Below are 22,724 nucleotides of genomic sequence, written 5' to 3'. Positions count from 1 at the left end.
CATCCGCAGCTCTCACTTCTGGTCGGTGACGATGTAGCCGTACTCCTCGGCAGGCCGGGGCTCCAGCGGCTCCCCCTTCCCGCCATGGCCCCTCGGCTCTGTGGAGCTCTTCTTCTCCACTGGGACTGGCTTGTGGAGACGGAGCACGTCGCCCGCGGCGGGGTCCCTGGGCGCAGCCTGCCCCGGGGCCTGCGGTTCAGCCTGGGACACCGCCGGAGGCCTGGCACTGCCCCACGCCGGGCCAGCCGCCTCCTCCCATCTCGGCCCCTCCGTCCAGGAGGGGGCACTGGCTGGATTCTCAGGGGGAGGCACCGTGGAGGGGGGCGGCTCCGGCTCCTCTCCGTGCTGCATTTCCCCTTCCGTCACCTGGGGCAGAGGGCGGCACGTTACCTGCGGGGCAGCCGGGCCTGGCTCATGGCAGAGTCTGCCCCACCTGGGGAAATGGGGCCTCGCAGCTCCAGTGACCTCCCCTCACCCAGGCCTTGGCCAGAATCCCAGTCTCCTCGTGACCTTGGCAAGACCTCTCAGAGGAGGCAGACAGCTCCGGCTGTGCAAGACTCGCCCTGGAGTTTTGCTGTCGCCCCCGAATCTCAGCCTGCTGCTCCCCGTAACAGGGCTGCCAGTAAATATTTGCAGATGGAGAAAGCACACTCGGGCTAGTTTGCTCTCAGCAAACCCATTCTGTTTGCAGCCTGGGGCCCGGAGGCCCAGCCCCTGGGGCACTGGACTGTGAAGACCCCTCTGAAGAGCCAGCTGGTCCAAGGGAATGGAGGGCGGTACAGGACACACCTGTGGAAGGCTGCTTGGCCCAACCGGGAAGAAAATTAAGCCTGCCCACAAAAAGCTCTCCAACCGTCCGAGGAAGATCATAGAATCATAGAATATCAGGGTTGGAAGGGACCCCAGAAGGTCATCTAGTCCAACCCCCTGCACGAAGCAGGACCAAGTCCCAGTTAAATCATCCCAGCCAGGGCTTTGTCAAGCCTGACCTTAAAAACCTCTAAGGAAGGAGATTCTACCACCTCCCTAGGTAACCCATTCCAGTGTTTCACCACCCTCCTAGTGAAAAAGTTTTTCCTAATATCCAATCTAAACCTCCCCCATTGCAACTTGAGACCATTACTCCTCGTTCTGTCATCTGCTACCATTGAGAACAGTCTAGAGCCATCCTCTTTGGATCCACCTTTCAGGTAGTTGAAAGCAGCTATCAAATCCCCCCTCATTCTTCTCTTCTGCAGACTAAACAATCCCAGCTCCCTCAGCCTCTCCTCATAAGTCATGTGCTCTAGACCCTTAATCATTTTTGTTGCCCTTCGCTGGACTCTCTCCAATTTATCCACATCCTTCTTGTAGTGTGGGGCCCAAAACTGGACACAGTACTCCAGATGAGGACTCACCAATGTCGAATAGAGGGGAACGATCACGTCCCTCGATCTGCTCGCTATGCCCCTACTTATACATCCCAAAATGCCATTGGCCTTCTTGGCAACAAGGGCACACTGCTGACTCATATCCAGCTTCTCGTCCACTGTAACCCCTAGGTCCTTTTCCGCAGAACTGCTGTCTAGCCATTCGGTCCCTAGTCTGTAGCTGTGCATTGGATTCTTCCGTCCTAAGTGCAGGACCCTGCACTTATCCTTATTGAACCTCATCAGATTTCTTTTGGCCCAATCCTCCAATTTGTCTAGGTCCTTCTGTATCCTATCCCTGCCCTCCAGCGTATCTACCACTCCTCCCAGTTTAGTATCATCCGCAAATTTGCTGAGAGTGCAATCCACACCATCCTCCAGATCATTTATGAAGATATTGAACAAAACCGGCCCCAGGACCGACCCCTGGGGCACTCCACTTGACACCGGCTGCCAACTAGACATGGAGCCATTGATCACTACCCGTTGAGCCCGACAATCTAGCCAGCTTTCTACCCACCTTATAGTGCATTCATCCAGCCCATACTTCCTTAACTTGCTGACAAGAATACTGTGGGAGACCGTGTCAAAAGCTTTGCTAAAGTCAAGAAACAATACATCCACTGCTTTCCCTTCATCCACAGAACCAGTAATCTCATCATAAAAGGCGATTAGATTAGTCAGGCATGACCTTCCCTTGGTGAATCCATGCTGACTGTTCCTGATCACTTTCCTCTCATGTAAGTGCTTCAGGATTGATTCTTTGAGGACCTGCTCCATGATTTTTCCAGGGACTGAGGTGAGGCTGACTGGCCTGTAGTTCCCAGGATCCTCCTTCTTCCCTTTTTTAAAGATTGGCACTACATTAGCCTTTTTCCAGTCATCCGGGACTTCCCCCGTTCGCCACGAGTTTTCAAAGATAATGGCCAAGGGCTCTGCAATCACAGCAGCCAATTCCTTCAGCACTCTCGGATGCAACTCGTCCGGCCCCATGGACTTGTGCACGTCCAGCTTTTCTAAATAGTCCCTAACCACCTCTTTCTCCACAGAGGGCTGGCCATCTCTTCCCCATTTTGTGATGCCCAGCGCAGCAGTCTGGGAGCTGACCTTGTTAGTGAAAACAGAGGCAAAAAAAGCATTGAGTACATTAGCTTTTTCCACATCCTCTGTCACTAGGTTGCCTCCCTCATTCAGTAAGGGGCCCACACTTTCCTTGGCTTTCTTCTTGTTGCCAACATACCTGAAGAAACCCTTCTTGTTACTCTTGACATCTCTTGCTAGCTGCAGCTCCAGGTGCGATTTGGCCCTCCTGATATCTTTCCTACATGCCCGAGCAATATTTTTATACTCTTCCCTGGTCATATGTCCAACCTTCCACTTCTTGTAAGCTTCTTTTTTATGTTTAAGATCCGCTAGGATTTCACCATTAAGCCAATAAGATAGACAATCCTGGTCAGGGATTCTATACTAGGAAGATCTACAAGGGCCAGGAGGACCACAGGATGGCGTGCTGCCTTCCCGGAACCAGGCCGCGAGATGTCGCTAAGATCTGACAGGTTTCTGCAGTCGACGGGGACGGTCTGCACCCATGACAGAGCTCGGTGGGATCTCACACAGATTACACAGGCCCTTCCAGTTCCCTGAAGAACATCCAAGCGATCTTCTTGGAGATCCTGCCTGTCCTACAAGCAAAGTAGGACAGAATAGAAGATTCTGGGGGTGAACTGCTGTCTAGGTGCTAGGAGACAGGGTTGCAGAGTTTGGCTGGCCTCCAGCTCCGCAGAAAGAGGGCCAATCTCCTTGGGGACAGGCTGGCTAGAGTAGTCAAGAGGGGGTTAAACTAACAAGGGGAAGATGACAACGGGGAGGAAACGAGAACAGAGTTGTGATGCTGAGAACATCCTCGCCAAGACACCAGAGGACATGAAGAGCAGAAATTCTTTAACTGCCTGGACACCAAGGGTAGGAGCCTGGCGAACAAACCAGAGGAACTGGAATTGCTCATTTGTGAGCATAAATTTGATCCAGTTGTTTTGACTGGCGGGAAGATTTGGGTGACTGGCATGACAAAAAACAGCGGTTACGACCGACTGAGGAAGGATCAAGTGGCCCAAAGGGGAGGGGGAGTGGCACTGTCAAAAATAGCATGACCTCTTTCCGATATCAAATGCTTATGGCTCAATAGCCAAAGAGAGAAAGCACAAGATGGGGTGTTGGTTGGCCTCTGCTGCAGAGCCCCAGATCCCACTAGGGAACAGGGTGACTGGCTTCTCAGGCACCCAATTAGGGAAGAGAGCCACATGCTCATGGGGGGACTTCAGTCTGAAGGACACACACTGGTTGTCTCGTGCTGCCAGGACTAAAATATCCTCAGAACTTCTAAAAATTATAGAATTTCCTAACTCAAGCCAGTGCTGAATCCAACATGGGGGAATTCTGCATTAGACGTCACCCTGAGGGGCAAAGAGGAAATGATCAAAGATATAAAAATTAGTTGCAGCTTAGGTACAAGTTAGGACTTGATCACATTTGTTACGTGCCAACAGAATAAAGTCTGAACCAGTTAAATAGATACCCAGCGGTTTAACAAGGGACAATTTCATAAAGCTCAAAACAATTATGAGCCAAATCAGCTGGGAGAAAGTTCAAACAGAACAGTGTGAATGATAATTATGAATGGTTTAAGAATGTTTTACTAGATGCTCAAAAAGCTACAATTCAAGAAAGAAGGCCGCACTGGTTAAAAAACCACCAACTTGGCTTACAGTGGAAGTGAAGTCAACTATTAAAAATATAAAACAGGGAAGAAAAGAGAAGTTGACAGTAATGAACTATAAATCAGAAGCTCGGCACTGTAGAAAATGAATAAGGGAAGCAAAAGGACACAATGAATAATGATAGGTTTCAGAGTAACAGCTGTGTTAGTCTGTATTCGCAAAAAGAAAAGGAGTACTTGTGGCACCTTACAGACTAACCAATTTATTTGGTTTATAGCTTATCTAAGGTAATAGCTTATCACAAGGTGATCTAATGTGCATACACATTGTAAGGAGAGTGATCACCTTAGATAAGCTATTACCAGCAGGAGAGTGGGGTGGGGGGAGAGAAAACCTTTTGTAGTAATAAACACCCATTTTTTTCATGATCTGTGTGTATAAAAACATCTTCTGTATTTTCCACAGTATGCATCCGATGAAGTGAGCTGTAGCTCACGAAAGCTCATGCTCAAATAAATTGGTTAGTCTCTAAGGTGCCACAAGTACTCCTTTTCTTTTTACCATGAATAATGTACATCCAGCAGAGTTAAGGACAATAAAGAGTTTAAGTATACTAGAAACAAAGGAATCCTAACAATTATATCGGTCCATTACTAAACGGAAGTGGTAGAATTGTCAATAATAATGCAGAAGAGGCAGAAGTTCAATACATTTTTGTTCTGTATTTGGGGGAGGGAAAAATGATGTAGTCATATCACATGGTGATGATGAAATACTTTCCATTCCAACACTAACTCAGGAGGATGTTAAACAGCAGCTAGTGAAGTCAGACATTTTAAAACTCAGCAGCTTTGGACAGTTTGCTTTCAAGAGTTTTACAAGAGCTGGATGAGGAGCTCACTGAACCATTAATGTTGATTTTCCAAAACTCTTGGAACACCAGCGAAGTTCCAGCAGACTGGAAGAAAGCAAATGTGCCTCTATTTAAAAAGGGTAAGTGGGATGGCCCAGGTAATTATAGGCATGTGTGACAAGAACATGTGGGACTGTTCTTAATGGTTCCTCTGAATAGTGTGGGGGTGCCTCAGTTTCCCCAATGCAGTTCTTAAGTATCTAGGGGGTGGGATAAGGGTGTTTGATCATTGCAGCGCCCTAGAGGGCAGGTGTGTGCAGGGGTCTGGATACAGAGAATGGCCGACACCCTGTTTCCTGGCGACTGATGGCCTGGGCCCTTCCCCCCTGCAAGGTGAGAGCTAAAGGGTTGGAGAACAAAGGAATCCGGGGACCTCCTGGCCTGGGAAAGGGACAAAGCCCAGAGGAGGAGGGGCTGGAGGAAATTTCAGTTTGGGGCTGGCTGGAGACATGGAGTGAAGGGCAGATGTGGTTGTCTGGCTCACTGCCCCCCAAAATGGACCCAGCTGAGGGGTCCTGTTCTCTGCACCTGCAAGCTCTGTTTTAGACCATGTTCCTGTCGTCTAATAAACCTTCTGTTTTACTGGCTGGCTGAGAGTCCCGTCTGACTGAGGAGTTGGGGGGCAGGACCCTCTGACTCCCCCAGGACTCCCCCTGGGCAGACTGGCTTTGGGAAGCGCACGGATGGGCAGAGGAGGCTGGAGGCTCCGGGGTCAGACCCAGGAAGGGGGAAGCCGGGTGAGCTGTGTATCCTGCAGACAGGCTGCTCCCCGAGAGGAGACTTCCCCAGAGTCCTGCCTGGCTTCACGGGGAGCAGTCCCACAGCATCGCCCCAGGACTCCGTGACAGCATGTCAGTCCAACATTAATCCCAAGAAAAATAATGGAGGAACAGCTGATAATGGGATTTGATTAATAAAGATTTGAAGGAGGGTAACAATGTAATTAATGCCAATCAGCAGAGCTTTATGGAAAATAGATCCTGTCAAACTAACGATCTCTTTTTTGGATGGTATCACAAGTGTGGTTGGAAAGGTAATACCATGGATGTAATCTACTTAGACTTCTGACTCGGTGCCGCAGGACATTTTGATTAAGAAACGATAAGGATATAAAGTTAAGATGACCACACATTCAGTGACTAATAACTAGCTTATTGGTCTCAAAATATAACTGTAAATAGAGAATAGTCACTAAAGGGGTGGGTTTCCAGAGGGGTCCTGCAGGGATCAGTTCTTGGCCCTGCGCTATTTAAGGTTTTTATCATTGACCTGGAAGAAAACAAAATCATCTCTAATAAAGTTTGCAGCAGACACAGAAATTGGGGGAAGTGGGAAATAACAAAGAGGACGGGTCACTGATACAGAGTGATCTGATCACTTGGTTAACTGGGCTCAAGACAATACACATTTTAATAAGGCCAAAGGTGAAGTCAGATATCTAGGAAAAGAACGTTGGCCGTACTTACAGGATAGGGGATTCGATCCTGGGGGGCAGGGACTCTGAAAAGGACTTGGGGTCACGGCGGATACTTAGCTGAACACGAGATCCCAGTGTGACCAACGCAGCCAAAAGAGCTAATGCGATCCTGGGATGCATCAACAGGGGAATCTCGAGGAGAAGCAGGGAGGTTATTTTACCTCTGCATTTGGCACTGGTGCGACCGCTGCTGGAATCCTGTGTCCAGTTCTGGTGCCCACAGCTCAAGGAGGATGTTGATAAATTGGAGAGGGGGCAGAGAAGAACCATGAGAAGGATTAGAGGACTGGAAAACCTGCCTTCGAGCAACAGACTCATGGAGCAGAATCTATGTAGCTTAACAAAGAGAAGCTTCAGGGATGACGTGATCCCAGTCTGTAAGTACCTTCATGGGGAACAAATATTTGCTCACTGGCTTGTCTGCCTAGCAGCGGAAGATCTAACACAACCCAGCATCTGGAGGTTGAAGCTAGACACATGCAGACTGGCAATCAGACCAGTGTTTAGAGGGAGGGTGATTAATCGCTGGAACAACTCACCAAGGGCCGGGGTGGATTGTCCATCACCAGCAGTTTCTGAATCCAGGATGGCTGTTTTTCTAAGCCACCTGCTCTCGCTCAGACAGGCCTGAACTCAGGGCAGGGCTCAGGCTAGGTAGCCACAACAGTCTCTGCTGGCCTTCAGATGTCTGACTCTGTGAACCCTTCCTGACCACTGGGGGCTGTGGACCCTGTGATGAAGCGGGACTGTTCTTAATGTTTTCTCCGAATACTCTGTGGGAGCCCCAGGTTCCCCCTATGCAGTTCTTAAGTCTCTAGGTGGGGAGATCAGGGGGTGTGATTGTGGCAGAGCCCTAGAGGGCCAGTGTGATGGTGTCTGCACAGAGAATGGCCGACACCCTGTCCCCTGGCCACTGATGGCCTGGGCCCCGCCCTGCAAAGGGGCCGACTGAAGGGGTTGGAAAACAAAGATCAGGTGGCCTCCTGGCCCGGGAAAGAGGCAAAACCAGATGAGGGGCTGGAGAGTTGCAGTTTGGAGCTGGCTGGGGAAAGAGAGGGAGGCCCAGACCTGTGGTCTGGCCGCCCTGCCCCCAAGATGGACCTGACTGAGGGGTCCTGTTCTCTGCACCTACAAGCTCTGTGTTAGACCATGTTCCTGTCGTCTAATAAACCTTCTGTGTTACTGGCTGGCTGAGAGTCCCGTCTGACTGCGGAGTTGGGGGGCAGGGCCCTCTGGCCCCCCCAGGACCCCGCCTGGGCGGACTGGCTGTGGGAAGCGCCCAGAGGGGCAGAGGAGGCTGAATGCTCCGAGGTCAGACCCAGGAAGGGGGAAGCCGGGTGAGCTGTGTGTCCTGCAGACAGGCTGCTCCCAGAGAGGAGACTCCCCAGAGTCCTGCCTGGCTTCATGGGGAGCAGTTCCAGAGCATCGCCATGACAGACCCCCCAGCAACAGGCCTCTCGAGTCTCAGCACAGCCCTGGGAATGGGGCTGGGATGCTGCCCTGTGCGGCAGGGAACGGCTGGACTTACCCGCTTGGCCTCCGGAGCCTCCTGGCCAAAGCCACCTGCCGGGAGAGAAAAGGACATTTTGTGTTGGCACAACCAAGGCTCACGCACTGCTCCAGGCACAAAGAAAGCACCCGGGGCGCGGCGGGAGGAATCAGGCAGGTTTGAGGATGGGGCAACGTTACCCCCGCCCCCGGGGGGGAACCGGCAGCACATCCCAGAGTAGAAGATGTAGTGCTGGCATCTCTCACCTGTCTGCCCCCCGCCCCGCCGCCCATCCTCCCGCCTGCCAAAGTCAGCCCCACTCACCGGGGTGCTGGAGCAGCTGCAGCAGGGTGGAGAGGCTGCCGAGCTGCTGGGGACTCAGGTCCTGCAGCCCCACCCCGTAGTCGGCCAGCACCGCCACCAATCTCTGCAGGGCTGCATCTGCGGGAGGGAGACAGCGCTCGCTTTGGGATCCTGCCCAGGGAGCAACAGGCAGCCCAGCACCAGGCACCTGCCAGCTGGCAGGGGCCACCCCATCGCCGGGGGCTGGACTCAATGGAGGCGACAGGGAGGAGCAGGGAATGCCTGCTAGGTGAGAGAAATCGTGGCCTGGGTTGGGAGGGGACACCTCAGCCAACTGTCTGCCCTCACTGGGCCAGAGAGGTCAGGATCCAGGGGGGAAAGGGACAGGAGCCACCTGCTGGGGCAGGGCAGAGCCCCCACCCCGGGGCCAGAGGAGGAAGGGGAGAGGGAGCTACATGACTAAGGCTAAGATTTAGTCAAAGTCACGGACAGGTCTCATGCAATAAGCAAATAAGCAAAAAATTCATGCCAGTGACCTGTCCATGGCTTTTACTATAAATACTCGTTGACTAAAACTTAGCAGCTCCTGGGGCCACAGGGGTGCTGCTGCTCTGGGTAGCCCCAAGGGCTGATAGCTGGCCCCTGCTCGGAGGCGGGGGGAGGCTGACTGTCCCCTGACACCCTGAGACCCCCAGGGGCTGCTGCTGCTCGGGCGGCCCTGGGGTCAGCCGCTTTGGCAGCTGCGGAAGTCATGGAGGCCCCGGAAAGTCAAGGAATCCGTGACAGACTTGCAGCTTTATGCAAGAGCTGCGTAAGACTGGTAGTAATGGGGACCTTAACCTACCCCGACATCTGCTGGAAAAGTCACACGGCAAAACCCAACTGTGACAAATGGGAATATTTTATGAGCCTGATGTGTGCCTCAGTTTCCCCTATATTTCTCATGGCTATCCAGGGGGAGGAGGGTTGGGGAGGACTGTTTGTGCTGAGACATAGGAGTGAATGTCGCCCAGCTGTCTGAGCCGGGCTGAGTCACTGGAAAAGGACTGTCCAAGGCTGACCCCAAATCAATGGCGAATCTGAGAAGACAATGGCAAATCCAGTCACTGGGCCATTGACATCTAGCAACCACAAACCCAGCGGGAGACGGCGTGACCCTGGCTGAACTGGCACCAGCTCACGGCAAGGTCCCCATGGTTCAAATCCGTGGCTGGAACCCGCCTGGTTCCCCTGTGCATTAGTGCTGGCAAAACAGGCATTAGAAGCCTGAGGAGGGCGTTCTGCTTCGTCTTTATGGATTGCCGGCGAGTGGCTGCCAGCATCAATCTCACTTACCGCAAGTGCATCCCATACGGTACGGTGGTAGTTAAGCATTTGTGTTGTGAGCCTGGGAGTGTGTAAATCACCAGCCAGGCGAGACAGTAACTCGTGCGAAGGGCCGGTCTCCGACAGCAGGTGTTAGGTCCTGCCCCAGGGAAGGCCCCTTGACGCCTGATGGACCATTGAGGGATGTGAAAGGACAAAAGCCTGTCGCTCTGCTCTTCCCTCCCACTGGGGACGAGTCGTGCAGGTGGATTCCTCCCCCCAGTTGAGTTGCCAGCTCAGAGCACATGGGAGGGAGGGAATAAAAGCCCCACCCCAGGAGGAGCCGGATCTCTGGGCCGCTTGGACCCTGGGGGGCAAGGTTTCTAGGCATCAGCAAGTGACCCCCAGCGGCTTAGCTGGGGTTAGCCCTGAAGGTCATACAGAGCTTGCTTATTACCGCAGTTTCTATTACCTTTGGAAACTTAAGATGGTAACCACTGGTGTAGCTATGGTTACCTGCTTTAACCTTGTAAATAACACCTTTCCTTTGCCTGTTTAATAGATCTGTAGATCGCGTATTAGAGGCTTGGCTACAAGCATTGACTTTGGTGAGAGACCCCAGCTTAGTTGTGTGACGAAGTGGGGGGTGTTCTTGGTTTTCCCATGGGTTGCATGCAGAGGGGGTGGGACTCAGTTTCCCTGAGTGTTACGGGTTTAACGAGGGGATGGGAGAGGGAGTTTGTTGGGACACAGGACCGGCGAGGGAACTTGGGACCCCGGCCAATGGCCTGGAGAACGGAGACCCCAGCAATTGGGGACTGGGAGGCCCCGCTCAGGAGTTCCAGCCGGGTCTGGTCAGCGGGAGGACAATGGGCTGAGAAGAGGGGACCCCGGTGACTTGACCAGCCGGGTCCAGCCAGAGGGGCCAGAGCACAGAAGCGGGAGAGCGGGCCCAGGTGACCCTGTTTACCTGGAGAGAAGACAATGGACAGAGGGTGGGGTTTGGGGCCGGTGATCTCAGCTACGAAGCAGGGGGGCTCTGGGCTGGAGGGAGGGGGCAGGCAGAGCCGCCCTGGATGCAGGGGAGACTGGGATGTGCTGGTCTGAGGGAGGCCAGGCCTGAGGCTGGAGAGTTTCCTATGCTGGGTTCAGATGCTCAATAAACCCTCCTGTGTTACGCCGGCTGAGAGTCACTCCGGGCTAGAGAACAGGGCGGGGTGGGGCGGGATTATTCCTTCTGGGAGTGGAGGTCCCAGGGGTCCAGAGCGAGGGGGCCCATGGCAGAGACAGGTGTGCTAATGCTCAGAGAGGTGCGGCTCCAGGAGATGGAGGGGCTTAACCCCCAAGAGAGAGAGTGGCCCCCCGAGAAGGGCTGTCGCACTGGCAGGGGTTCCCCCCAGGGACCACACGGGGCCAAGAGTGGGCACGACCTGGGAATCCGTGACAAGTTGCACCTGAGATAAGTGACTGGTGCTTTGGGACTGGGCGTAGCAGGAATAGGGCTGCGATCCTTGGTGTCAGGGGGCATCTGGCACCAAGGTGAGGCAGACAGATGGAGGTACCCAAGCAGACTGGACCCCACGCCCCGTTTGGGCAGTGAGCATGCCCAAGGCGTTCACATTTAACTGGCTGGCGAACTCTCGGTATGGAACTCACAGCCAATGCGGGGTTTGTACCTGCCCTGAGGCTGGTCCCCACGCCCGAGTCACAGCAGGACAGCGTGACGGATGGTTCCCGCCCTCGCAGGGAGGCTGAGCACTAGCCCCCAGCTCGAGAACAGAGGACGGGCAAGGGGTGAGGGGGAGAAGAGCTGGCTGTTGGAGGATCACGTAAGCAAGGTTGGGCAGAGCCAGAGAGGTGAACCTGGGGCTCACGACAGCTGGGCCAGGCTCTGGGCTGACCAGAAGGGAGGGGGAGGATGCTTTGACCGGCCTTTCCCTGACCCAACCGAAGGAAATCCTGTGCTGTGTGCCAGTGAACGAAAACCCGACTGTTTCAACAGCGCTGTCACCGCGAATGCCGGGTGAGGGGCATTAATCCCCGGGGAGTGGACAAGTCTCTGCCTCGGTCTGTCTCAGCTGGACTTGCTGAACGGCACTCACGCTGCAAAGCAGGGGGGCTGGAGCCCCAGAGGTTCAGCCTCAGGTGACGGTGAGGCCGCATGGCTTCCCTTGGAGGAAGAGTGAGACCCTTTCGGGGCCTGGCCCACTGACTGGTTGCTTCGAGAGACTGTTCCAAAGCTGGGGGCATAGCACCGATCGTGGGGATCCGGGACACCAACATTTCCAATAAATCCTTGGAATGTCTTGGGGACAACTTTTTGTTTCAGAAAGTGGAGGAAGTAACCCGGGGGACAGCCCTTGTAGAGTTGATTCTGGCCAACAGGGAGGAATTGGTAGCGAATCTGAAGGAGGAGGCAGTTTGGGTGACAGTGATCATGAAAGGAGAGATGTCATGATTCCGAGGAAAGGAGGAGAGAGAGCAGCAGAACGAGGACAATGGATTCCAGAAACCAGACGTGAACTAACGCAGAGAATGGGAGGTGAGGTCCATGGGCAGAGACTCTAAGGGGTTTAGGAGAGCTGGCAGTTTTCCCAGGAGACAATAGTCATGTTACAACTGCAGACGAGCCCGATGCAAAGGAAAGATGGGAAGAACTGTAAGAGGCCAATGTGGCTCCACCAGGAGCTCTTTAATTGACCCGAAACTCAAAAAGGAATCTTACAAAAAGCGGAGACATGGACGAATTGCTAAGGAGGGGTACAAAGGAACAGCACAGTCTAGTAGGAGCAAAATCAGAAAGTCCAAGGCACAAAATGAGTTACAGCTACCAAGGGACATAAAAGGCAACAAGAAGAGGTTCTTTAAATACATTAGGAGCAAGAGAAAGACAGAAGAAAGTGCAGGTCCTCTGCTTAGTGGGGAAGGAGAGCTAATACCTGATGACATCAAGAAGGCCGCGGCGTTTAAGGCCTATTTTGGTTCAGTCTTCACTAGAAAGATTCATGATGACCAGACACTCAACACATTTATCACTAACAAGGGGGAAGGAACAAGCCGAAATAGGGGACAAACTGGTTAAAGTCTATTTAGAGGAGTTGCATGTATTCAGGCTGGCAGGGCCTGAAGGCATTCATCCCAGGCTACTTAAGGGACCAGCTGAAGCCATCTCTGAACCCTTAGTAATTATCTTCAGGAACTCCTGGAGGATGGGTGAGGGCCCAGAGGACTGGAGAAGGGCAGACACAGCCCCTGTCTGTAAAATGGGGAACAAGGAGGACCCAGGGAATTTGATACCTGAAAAGATACTGGAACAAAATATTAACCAGTTTGTGAGCACCTTGAGGCTAACCGGTTTAGAAGGAGTAGCCAGCATGGCTTTGCCAAGAACAAATCACGGCAAACCAACCGAACTTCCTCCTTTGACAGGGTCACTGGCCCAGTGGCTGGGGGAAGCAGTGGATGGGATATATCTGGATGTCAGTAAGGCTTTTGGCACAGTCCCACGTGACATTCTCCTAAACAAACTAGGGCAATGTGGTCTAGATGAAATTACTAGCCGGTGGGTGCACAACTGGCTGAAAGGCCGTACCCTAAGAGTAGTTATCCAGGGTTCATTGTCAAACTGGGAGTGTGTATCTGGTGGGGTTCTGCAGGGGTCAGTCCTGGGTCTGGCACTATTCAATATTTTCAGTCATGACGTGGATAATGGAGTGGAGAGGATGCTTATGAAATGTGCAGATGGCACCAAGCTGGGAGAGGTCACAAGCACTTTGGAGGCAGGATTAGAATCCAAAGCGACCTTGACAATTGGAGAACTGCTCTGAAATCAACAAGACGAATTCAATAGAGACAAGTGCAAAGTACCACACATAGGGAGGAAAACTCAGCACAAACTGGGGACTAACGGGCTCAGTGGTAGCCCTGCTGGACAGGAGCTGGGGGTCACAGTGGATCACAAATTGAAGAAGAAGAATCAGCAATGTGATACAGCTGTGAGACACGCTATTCTCATTCTGAGTGTCTTAACAGGAGCGTCGTATGGAAGACACGGGAGGTCACTGTCCCGCTCTGCTCAGCGCTGGCGAGGCCTCAGCTGGACTCCTGTGTCCCGTTCTGGGCGCCACACTTTAGGAAAGATGCAGATAAATTGGAGAGAGTCCAGAGGAGAGCAACAAACCTGATGAAAGGTTTAGAAAACCCGCCCTCTGAGGAAAGGTTAAAAACCAGGGCACGTTTAGTCTGGAGAAAAGGCAACTGAGGGGGGCCTGAGAACAGGCTTCCAATATGCTAAGGGCTGTTACAAAAAGGCCGGAGATCCAGAGTCCGGCCTACTGGACACGGAGAACAAGCAGCAATGGGCTTAACCTGCAGCCAGGGGGACTGAGGTTAGCAACCAGGAAAAACTTTCAAATGCTCAGGGGAGTCAGGCTCCAGAGCAGGCTCCCAAGGGGGGCTGGGGAATCTCCGTTGTCAGAACAAGCTGGACAAACCCCTGGCTGGGCCGGTCCAGGTGTCCTAGGAGTCTGTGGGCGACTGGCTGGAAGGCAGGGGTTACCTGACTGCACCTGGGGACCCAGGGCTGGCTGCTGCTGTCTGTTCTCTTCATCGGGCTCGGCGTAGTCCCGGGGGAGCCCCTGGCTGTGCTGGGCCCTCGTGCTGGCAGGGGCCAACCGGATCGCCTTCTCTCTCGGCAGGTAGAGCATGCCCAGGTCCTGGAAGAGATGCCCTCCATCCAGCCCTGGCTGCCCCCCATAGGAAGGGATGGGGCTGGCCCCAAAGAGGGCTTGGGAGGCCTGGGCAGGGGCCCTGCCAAGGAGAGCAGGGAGCTCAGGGCTCTGCCTGGCCGAATTGCCCTGGATAGGGCTCAGCTGCTGTGCACCATCCTGGTAGCCAAACTGTAACCAAAGCACAGAACCATCATACCTCCAGTGCCAGGAACAGCCACCCTGGAGAGCAATCTACCACGGGCTACAGTGCTAACAACATCCTCCCCAAAACCCTAGAGAAGAGGGACCCCTCGCCCAGTGCGGAGATGCAGCCACCTCTGGGGCGGGGTGTGGCCGCTGGTTAACAGCCGCATTGCACAGCGGTTTAGACAAGCTGGTGAGACAGAATCTTGTGTCCATCAGGAACACAGCGGGGCTGGGCCTGCCTAGGGTGTCTGTCTGATCTGCGTCTGTCTGTCCCGCTCTGCCCCACCCACCCAGGGCCTCCTGGGCTCGCGTCAGGGCCGGAGGAAGGTGGCCTGCCCCCCACTCACCTTGTGGTACGAATAGGGGTGCAGCAGGCCTTCCTCATAGCCCAGCTCAGGTGGGGGGCCCAGCAGCAGCAGCTCCAGGTATCGCTGCAGCAGGGTGGGGGGCAGCGGGGGCTGTGGTTCCAGGTGTGGGGCCTTCTCGGCGCTGGCGGGCAGCTGGCGTGGGGCCATCTGCAGGGCACTGCCCGGCTGGCTGGGCTCTGACGGGAACAGGGCCATCCGGGGAGCGGCACGCAGTGGCGAGAACCTTAGAGACACAACAGCCCTGGAGAGTGACATGGCGGGGCTGGGCTCCCCCTTCTTCCCCACCACCCCCGAGAAGCAGGAGAGCAGGGGCCTGGGGCTCCTGGAAACACAGGCTGCAGACGTGACCCTATGCCCCATATTCTTTGTAGAGAGATTGTTATGATGTGAATATGGCATAACAAAGATATGTTTTATGCAAGATGGCTCATGTGAGCTCTCATTGGAAAGGCTGCGATTTACTGAATGGGATTATCCAGTGGGTATCCCTGTATCACTTCTGTGTCTGAAGTTAGGAATATTGACTATGTAACAATTACAAGTGGGTTTACATCGGGGGAACGCCCACCAGACAGAATACCATCAGCCTGGATGGGCCATCAGGGAGAACAACAGGACTTTGAAGGTGCTAATCTCCCACCTTCCTGAGAAGCCGCTTTGACACGGCAGGGTCATGTGATCACGTCATCTGGTACTGGACTCCATCTTGGGCTGCTGGTATTTTTCCACTAGTAGGGGGTGGGGATCAAACTGGGAAACGAAGGATTCCCGCCATATGTAAATCCTATTTAAGGCTGAGGAGTTAATCAGGGTCAGTTCTTCACCGAATCCCCACCCAGGATGACGGCCGAGAACATCTAAAACAAGGACTGAGGGGAGGAGAAGAGCTGAGCCCGGGCCGGAAAAGGTATCTGGCCTGTGACAGAAATACCTGGAGTTCTAAGCTGCAAGCAAGAGCAGAAACTCTGCATTTAGGGTGAGAAATGACTACTTGTAGCCAGTTTCTTTAGCGTGTTAAGTTTAGTTTGCGTGTTTGCTTTATTTGCTCAGTGATCTGCTCTGATCTGTTTGCAACCCCTTATCATCACTTACAATCTCTCTTTTGCAGCGAATAAACTTGTTTTGTTTTCTCTAAACCAGTTTGCGCAATTCATGGGGGGAGGGCTCCTAAAAGCTGTGCATATCTTCCTCCACATCGAGGGAGGGGGTGATTTTCATGAGCTTACGCTGTGTAGATTTCTGTGCAGCTCAAGACAATACAATTTTGGGGTGCAGTACTGGGCAATCCTCGAGCTGACTCTTCCCATGCAGAGCAGATCTCAGTGCTTGTGTCTTTCTGCAGCTGGGCATGTCCCTGCCTGCGTGTTGCTGGAGGGGGCTTGAGGGCCTGGCTCAGCAGGGCAGGGTGAGGGAGCCCCGGCTGGTGGAACAGGCGGGCTCAGTGGGACCCCAGTACATCACTCGGAGGGGATCAACCCGTCACAGCAGGGCCCATCCTGAGCGCCCTCGGGGCTCCTGTGCCTGACCAGCCAGCTCCTGGGGTCACACAGGACGCTGCTGTGGGATGCAGGAGAGGGGCTCTGTTTTTGAATGCTGGGGGTGGCCCTGGGCAGCAGGGGTTGGGGAAGCCCCGGGACCAGCGCCCTGTGGGGTCCAGCTGGGGTAAGCCAGAGGCTCCCATCACAGATCCCCTGCTGTGCCTAGCTCTCCCCAGGGTGTGGGTCTGGCTGCTGCTTCCCCAGCGGGTGCCAGCAGCTCACGCAGCCGCAGCAAGCCCACCAACGGGGGGGTGCCCCAGCCAGAGTGGGCAGACGACACCCAGCTGTGCCCTTCGTGCCACCCTGGTAGGGCTGCGTGTGGGGTGGGAGCTGCTGGGAGGAGGGTGGCAGAGGCTCTGGGGTGCCCCTGGCGTGGGGCGGGGCGGGCACCCAGCCCGGCCCTACCTCTCCTTGGCCCCGGGCTCCCGTGCGGGGGGCGGACGCAGCCTGGGGATCCGCTCCATCTCCTGGGCGATCACGTATTGCGTGAGGTCATCCCGCCACGAGAGCCCTGTCCGCGGGGAGAGAGGCAGCCAATCAGAGCACAGAGACGAAGGGGCGGGAGCCAGTTCCCAGGGAGACGCCATGGCGAGAGGAAACGGGCCATCCTGGCACCGACCGCCCAGGCTGACCTGCCCCTGCCCCTGCGCCAGGGCCACCTGGGTCCCAACCTGCTCCCAGCCCCCCGCCCGCCGGGGCTCACCTTGGGCCGTGAGGCGGTGCAGCACGTCCTGCAGGCGCTGAAGCACGGGCGAGGTGACCTGGAAGTAGGGGCTGTCGCGGGCCGCGCTCTCCTGGCACTGCCCAAACAGGCCATCTAGGAGCAGAGCAGAGAGGGTGCCAGCCTGGGGGCTCAGCCCTGGGCCCAGGGGAGCCCAGGGGCAGTGAGCTCAGCTCCTGTGGGTCAGGCGGGGGGGGCTGGCCCCTGGTTCCCCCCTCTCATTCACCCTGCTACGGAGCAGCCACCGGCCGCCCAAGGTGGTGGTGGGGGCAGGATGCTGCAGCCAGCACCGGCCCCAGAGATCAGCAGGTGCCCGGGCAGCCCAAAGTCACTGGTGGAGGAGGGGAGCTGGGGGCAGTTTTACCCCACCCTAACCTGTCTTCCACCTGCCCCCTCGGGCCCCCCCTGCACCAGGTGCTCCAGCCTCAGCAGTTCCCCCCCGGGGTCGCCTTTCACTGCTGGGGCATCACCACAGCAAGGCCCCAGGTCGTGGCAGGACTCAGCCTCACCCCGCCGAGCCAGAGGGCACTGCCCCCCTTCCCCGACACCGAGCCGATATGGGGCCGGCCCCTCCCTCCCAGGGTCCCAGGTCACTTACCCTGCACACAGACCTCCTGCTGGGAGCAGAGTCTCCTGTCGAACAGGCAGCCTGGGACAGACACGGGGACAGTTAGCATCCCCCAAACGAACAAACAGCCAGCATGTAGGGAGGGAGTGGGGGGGGGGCCCTCCAGGGGCTGGACCCCCCCCCCCCCAACGACTCCACCCCCAACATGCTCTGCGCGGGCACACGGCATGCTGACCCCCCCTCCCCCGCTGCTCCACTAGCTGCCTGTGACAAAGTTTATGGGAAATGTTTATGATCTTATGTGTGCCTCAGTTTCCCCTATATGCTGCATTGTTTTCCAGTGGGGGCGGAGGGGGACCGTTTGCCCTCAGGGCAAGCTAAGTGACAGGTGTGGGTGGCCCCAGCCTTCAGAGCCAGGATGGGTCATCTCTAAGGCTACGATTATGTCACGGAGGTCATGGAATCCGTGACTTCCAGCAACCTCCGTGACACCTTCTGCCCGGGGCTAGAGCTGTCAGCTGGGGGGGCCCCTGCCCGCAGCAGTTAGCCACTGGGCAGCAGGGGGACCCAGGAGCTCCCAGCTGGCCCCCTGCAGCTTCCAGACCCAGCCCTGCTGGGGGGACCCTGGAGCTCCTCGCCTCCCCGGGCGGTGGGGGGACCCCAGAGCTCCCAGCCACTGCGCAGGGGACCTGCTCCCACTCACCGCAGCAGCAGTGGGGGCCGAACTATCCTCCCTCCCTATTTTGACAGGGCTACTCTTAGTGAAAGTCAGGGGCAGGTCACGGGCTTCCCTGAATTTGTGTTTATTGCCCACGACCCTGTCCCTGACCTTTACTAAAACTATCCCTAATTCTTAGCCTCAGTCATCACAAGGGACTGGCCCAGGTCAGTGGAGAATCCCAGAGGAGAACAGCAAATGCAGTCACCAGGACATTCGCCCCGAGCAAACAGCATGGGGGGCGGGGGATTTCCCCACCTCTCAGCCGGGAGGCTGGGCGCAATCCCCCAGGACAAAGGGCTGGCGGCTGGAAGCAGGCAGGGGCTCTCACCTGGGTTCTGACCAGGGCGGTGAGATGGAGACACAGACGCAGCTTGGACCGAGGGAGTCACTGCAGCTGGGCTGGGCTCTGGGCTGACCAGAGTGGACCACAGGGGAGCACAGGGAACTGAAGGTTAAAGCACTGCCCAAAGATGGCCTGTGACGTAGGCTGCCCGAGAGCCACGGCAACCACTGGCTGAGCTGCGGTAACCTCTGCAGAGTGGACAGCGTCCGTCTCAGTAGGACTCGCCGAACAGAGCTTGCAGCGTGAAGCAGGAGGGCTGGACCCCCAGAGGTTCAGTCTCAGGAGCCAGTGAGGCCGCAAGGCCTACCCTGAAGGAAGAATGAGACCCCCAGGGGGTCTGGCGCATGGAAGGGGTTGCTCCAAGAGACTGTTCCGAGGGTGGGGTCATAGCACTGATCCTGTGGATCCATGACTGTTGGTGGCAGGAGTGGGATGCTGAATGCACTAGCAGTATTTTGCAATAAGTGACTTGCAGAAGTAAAACAAGGGTAGTCAAAGGAGATGTCCTATAACCACCTCCCTAAGAAGGGCATCGTAAACCTGTGCAGGGAGATGGTTATGCATGGGTAAGCTCAACAAGGCACAGCTGATTAAGCTCAACCAGGCTCCCCACTGATATATCTGAAGCGGTGGGTGTTGGAGCGGAGAGCGAAGGAGCTCGCTGACGGCGAGAGGGAGCGAGCTGACAGCGAGAGGGAGCGAAAGCATGAGGAAGAACGGTGGAATAACCAAGAGAACCAGCAAAAGCCTGAACTGGAGCTGGAGAAGCCGAGGGGCAAGAGATCCCACCGAGGGGTGAGTGAGGAAAGGCCCCAGGATACCAATTCCACGGGCAGCCTAGATACCAAACTGCTGCCCCAGTTTAAGAGGGGAGATATCGATACCTGCTTCACTGGCTTGTGATCTGAACCAGGCTGACTCTGCGAACAGGCTACACTATCTCACCCCCAACTTGGCCCCGGAGCCATGGGGCGCACGGCCAGATGGACGGGTGGAGATGGGGACTAGGAGCTGTTTACAAAGGCTCCATGCTTAGGTTGGAGTGGACCCCTGGGGCATATGGGAGACTGTTTCGGGGTGTGCGAAGATGTGAGCCCCGACCCTGCAGGGAGAATCTCTCTGCGCCTGGGGTCAGGGTCACCGTGCCGGAGGATCAGTGTAACCCGGCTGGGCTGGAGCAGGTCTGAGATCCATCCCCATGAGCTGAGCACGTGGCCAGTGGCCAGGACGCCCGAGGGTCTCGCAGGGCAGGTCAGCTGGCAGAGGAGTCTGGGGACAGTAGGTCTCGGGATGGAAAGAGACCCAAGGGGACTGGGTCCAGGGAAAGGGACCCAGCGCAGGCACCCCAGAAGCAGGATTCAGGGAAACCCAAAGGTGGGGGAGCAGCCGACCCCGGCGAGGGGTCACGCAGACTGGGAGGGCAGCAGCGAAGGGTAAAGCAGCCATAAGACTGCTGCTGGTACCAGAGACGCCTGGTCAGAGGGTGGCCACAGCAGGGTCTCCCCAAGAGACCCCGAACCCTGGCCCATTAGGAGGGGGCTCTGTCCTGGGGGTGAGGGCAGCAGGTTAACCCCAAGAGGGGAGATGGGCTCCTCGCACAGGCATAGCCCTGACGTTCGGGGGCCTGCCGATGTGAGGGAGAACCCTGCACCCCGGCCTCCTCGGCCCCTGGGGCAAGACCAAATGCTCCTGGGGTCACTGCCTACCCCAGCCTAGGGGCAAGGACACTGTGCACTGCAGCCAGGACGGCTGGCCCATGGAGGTGGGGGGTCGCTGCCCCCCTCACCCCCTGGCAGACCAGGGGGAGGGCAGTCACAGGACCCCAGCCCGGGTCCAAAGCCAAAGGTTTTGTGGTGGCAAAAGGGGTGGGGGACCGCAGGAACCCCCCTGTGCCCTGCTGGTGCCGTTGGCCAGACCCGACCGGAGGGAGGACGTGACCCTGCTCTGAGCCGCGTAAGGTTCAGTGATTAGCAACGGAGCTGGGAGAGGCCTGGAAGTGCCGGACGGGACAGTGACCGAGGGCAGGGGAAAGATGCCGCGACACCACTGAACACTGGTGGTTCAAACTGCCCCAGGTCACTGCTCAGAGCGACCCTGCTCCGTTCAGTCCCCAAGGGGCAGGGGGCCCCGATATGCTGCACTGGTACAGTCGGGGGGAGGACAGTTTGCCTGAGCCGGGATGGGGCATTAACAAGGACTGGCCCAGCCCAACCCTGGGAAGACGACGGCAAAGCCAGTCACAGGACACGGACACCCACGACACACTGTGTGCGCGCGCACCCCCGCTCTGCAGGGAAGCGGAGCACAATCCCCCAGCTGGAGAACAAGGCCGGGGAAGGGGGGCTCTCACCGGGGAACGGACCGAGACAGACGGGCTCACGACAGCGCGGCTGGGCTCTGGCTGACCCGGGCGCCCGGTGCTTTAACCTTCCTTTCTCTGGCCTGACCTCAGGCCTCCCTGTGCTGCGTCCCGCTGAGTAACAAACCTGACTTCCGCCTGCACTGGCTGCGTGGCCCTGCGACGCTGGGCGAGGTGCACTGACCCCTGCACGGGGACAAGTCTCTGCCCAGGGTCGGTCTCAGTGGGGCTCGCTGTCTGGAGCCCACCGTGGGAAGCAGGGGGGCTGGAGCCCCAGAGGTTCAGGCGCAGGAGGGCATGTGGCTGACCCTGGAGGAAGACACGCCTCAGGGGTCTGGCACACAGATGGGGTCCTCCAAGAGACGGTCCCAAACCTGGGGGCAGAGCTCTGACCCTGAGATTGGTGCCAGTGCCCAACGAGGGGGGCCCCAGCCCTCAGCTGAGCAAGCTTGTGTCTTGCTCTGTCCGAGGCCCTGAGGCAGGATGGTCCCTGCAGCCTGTTCTCCAGGGTTCAGCCCAACCCAGCTCGAGAGCTGCCCCCCATCCCCTCCCCCCAGGCTGGGGAGATCAGTACAGGGCAGAGGGTGAGAGACAAACGAAGGGTGTGATAACTGTCCCCCCAGCAGGACTGGGGACATCAGGCCTGTGGCTGGCCCTGGGGGGCTCAACCCCCAAATCTCCCCGTAGGGGAGGGGACAGCCAAGACAAGACCTTCCCCAGGGTGTCCAAGGAACCGCCAGGCAGGCTGGACAGGGCCTGCCCCACGCAGCCAAAGGAGGGGCGGCGTGGGGAGGTGCTGGCGGAGGGCAGGCCCGGACTTGGAAAGGGGGAAGCACGTGGAGCTGCAGGGAAAGGCGGGTGGGAAGAGGGGACAGGACAGAGATGGGGAAGCCAGAGCAGGCCGGCGAGAGATGTGGGGACACAGGGGGCTTGGACCTCGGAGGGGAGCCAGGCTCGGGTCGCTGCAGGGCTGCTCCCACGGCCTGGCCCACGCACGTCACTCGGTAGCCTGCTGGCCCAGCAGGAGGAGAGGGGGCCTGCCTGACGCAGGGATGGGGAGGGGCAGAGACAACGCACCAGCTGCCGTCCGCCACGGAAGCTGCCAGCCCAGCCCACTCCCTTCTGCCCCCTCACAACAGCAGCGTCAGGAGTGGGGGGGGGGGCGCACAACATGGGCCTGATGGGCAGATTCCCCCCCCCCGCTTCCCTCAGCCCAGCAGCAGCCGATGACTCAGCCAGAGAAGGGCCAGGAAGGCAGGAATGAGAAAGCAGCTGGCGGGAGGGGTCTGGTCGGCCTGGAGCAAAGCGCCCCTCTGCCGCCGGCCTTGGGCGCCAGGCTGGGGCTGCTCTGCCCGGGACACCCAGCCCCGCCGCCCTGAGCTGCCCCACGCACGGGCTCTCGCCTGGGAGCCCGACTGAACCCGGCACTGCTGCCACACGCAGCAGAAGGGCCCCATCCCCACAGACAGAGTCTGCCCTCCAAGGGGTTAGACAGGGCAGGGGCGGGAGGGACGGACACAGCCTTGGCACTGGACACGCGGAGCAATGGGAAATTCAAGCTGCAGCTCCCAGGGAGA

The 22,724-nt window shown here is 56.8% G+C and overlaps 1 protein-coding gene across 1 annotated transcript in view; it reads right to left on the bottom strand.

Annotated features, from left to right (window-relative positions):
• PTPRN (protein tyrosine phosphatase receptor type N) overlaps positions 1-22,724 on the bottom strand; it is a 50,734-nt gene that overhangs the window by 20,768 nt on the left and 7,242 nt on the right. Inside the window, exons 2-9 of the mRNA XM_037912946.2 lie at positions 17,755-17,805; positions 17,139-17,252; positions 16,841-16,946; positions 14,877-15,120; positions 14,172-14,511; positions 8,330-8,446; positions 8,045-8,079; positions 17-366 (exon numbers count right to left, since the gene is read on the bottom strand). Coding sequence (XP_037768874.1) covers positions 17-366; positions 8,045-8,079; positions 8,330-8,446; positions 14,172-14,511; positions 14,877-15,120; positions 16,841-16,946; positions 17,139-17,252; positions 17,755-17,805 — 1,357 coding nt within the window. The remainder of the gene's footprint in view (positions 1-16; positions 367-8,044; positions 8,080-8,329; positions 8,447-14,171; positions 14,512-14,876; positions 15,121-16,840; positions 16,947-17,138; positions 17,253-17,754; positions 17,806-22,724) is intronic.

The sequence above is a fragment of the Chelonia mydas genome, chromosome 11, assembly GCF_015237465.2.
Source record: "Chelonia mydas isolate rCheMyd1 chromosome 11, rCheMyd1.pri.v2, whole genome shotgun sequence".
Taxonomy (NCBI): domain Eukaryota; kingdom Metazoa; phylum Chordata; order Testudines; family Cheloniidae; genus Chelonia; species Chelonia mydas.
This window is presented reverse-complemented; position numbering and strand designations above follow the sequence as displayed.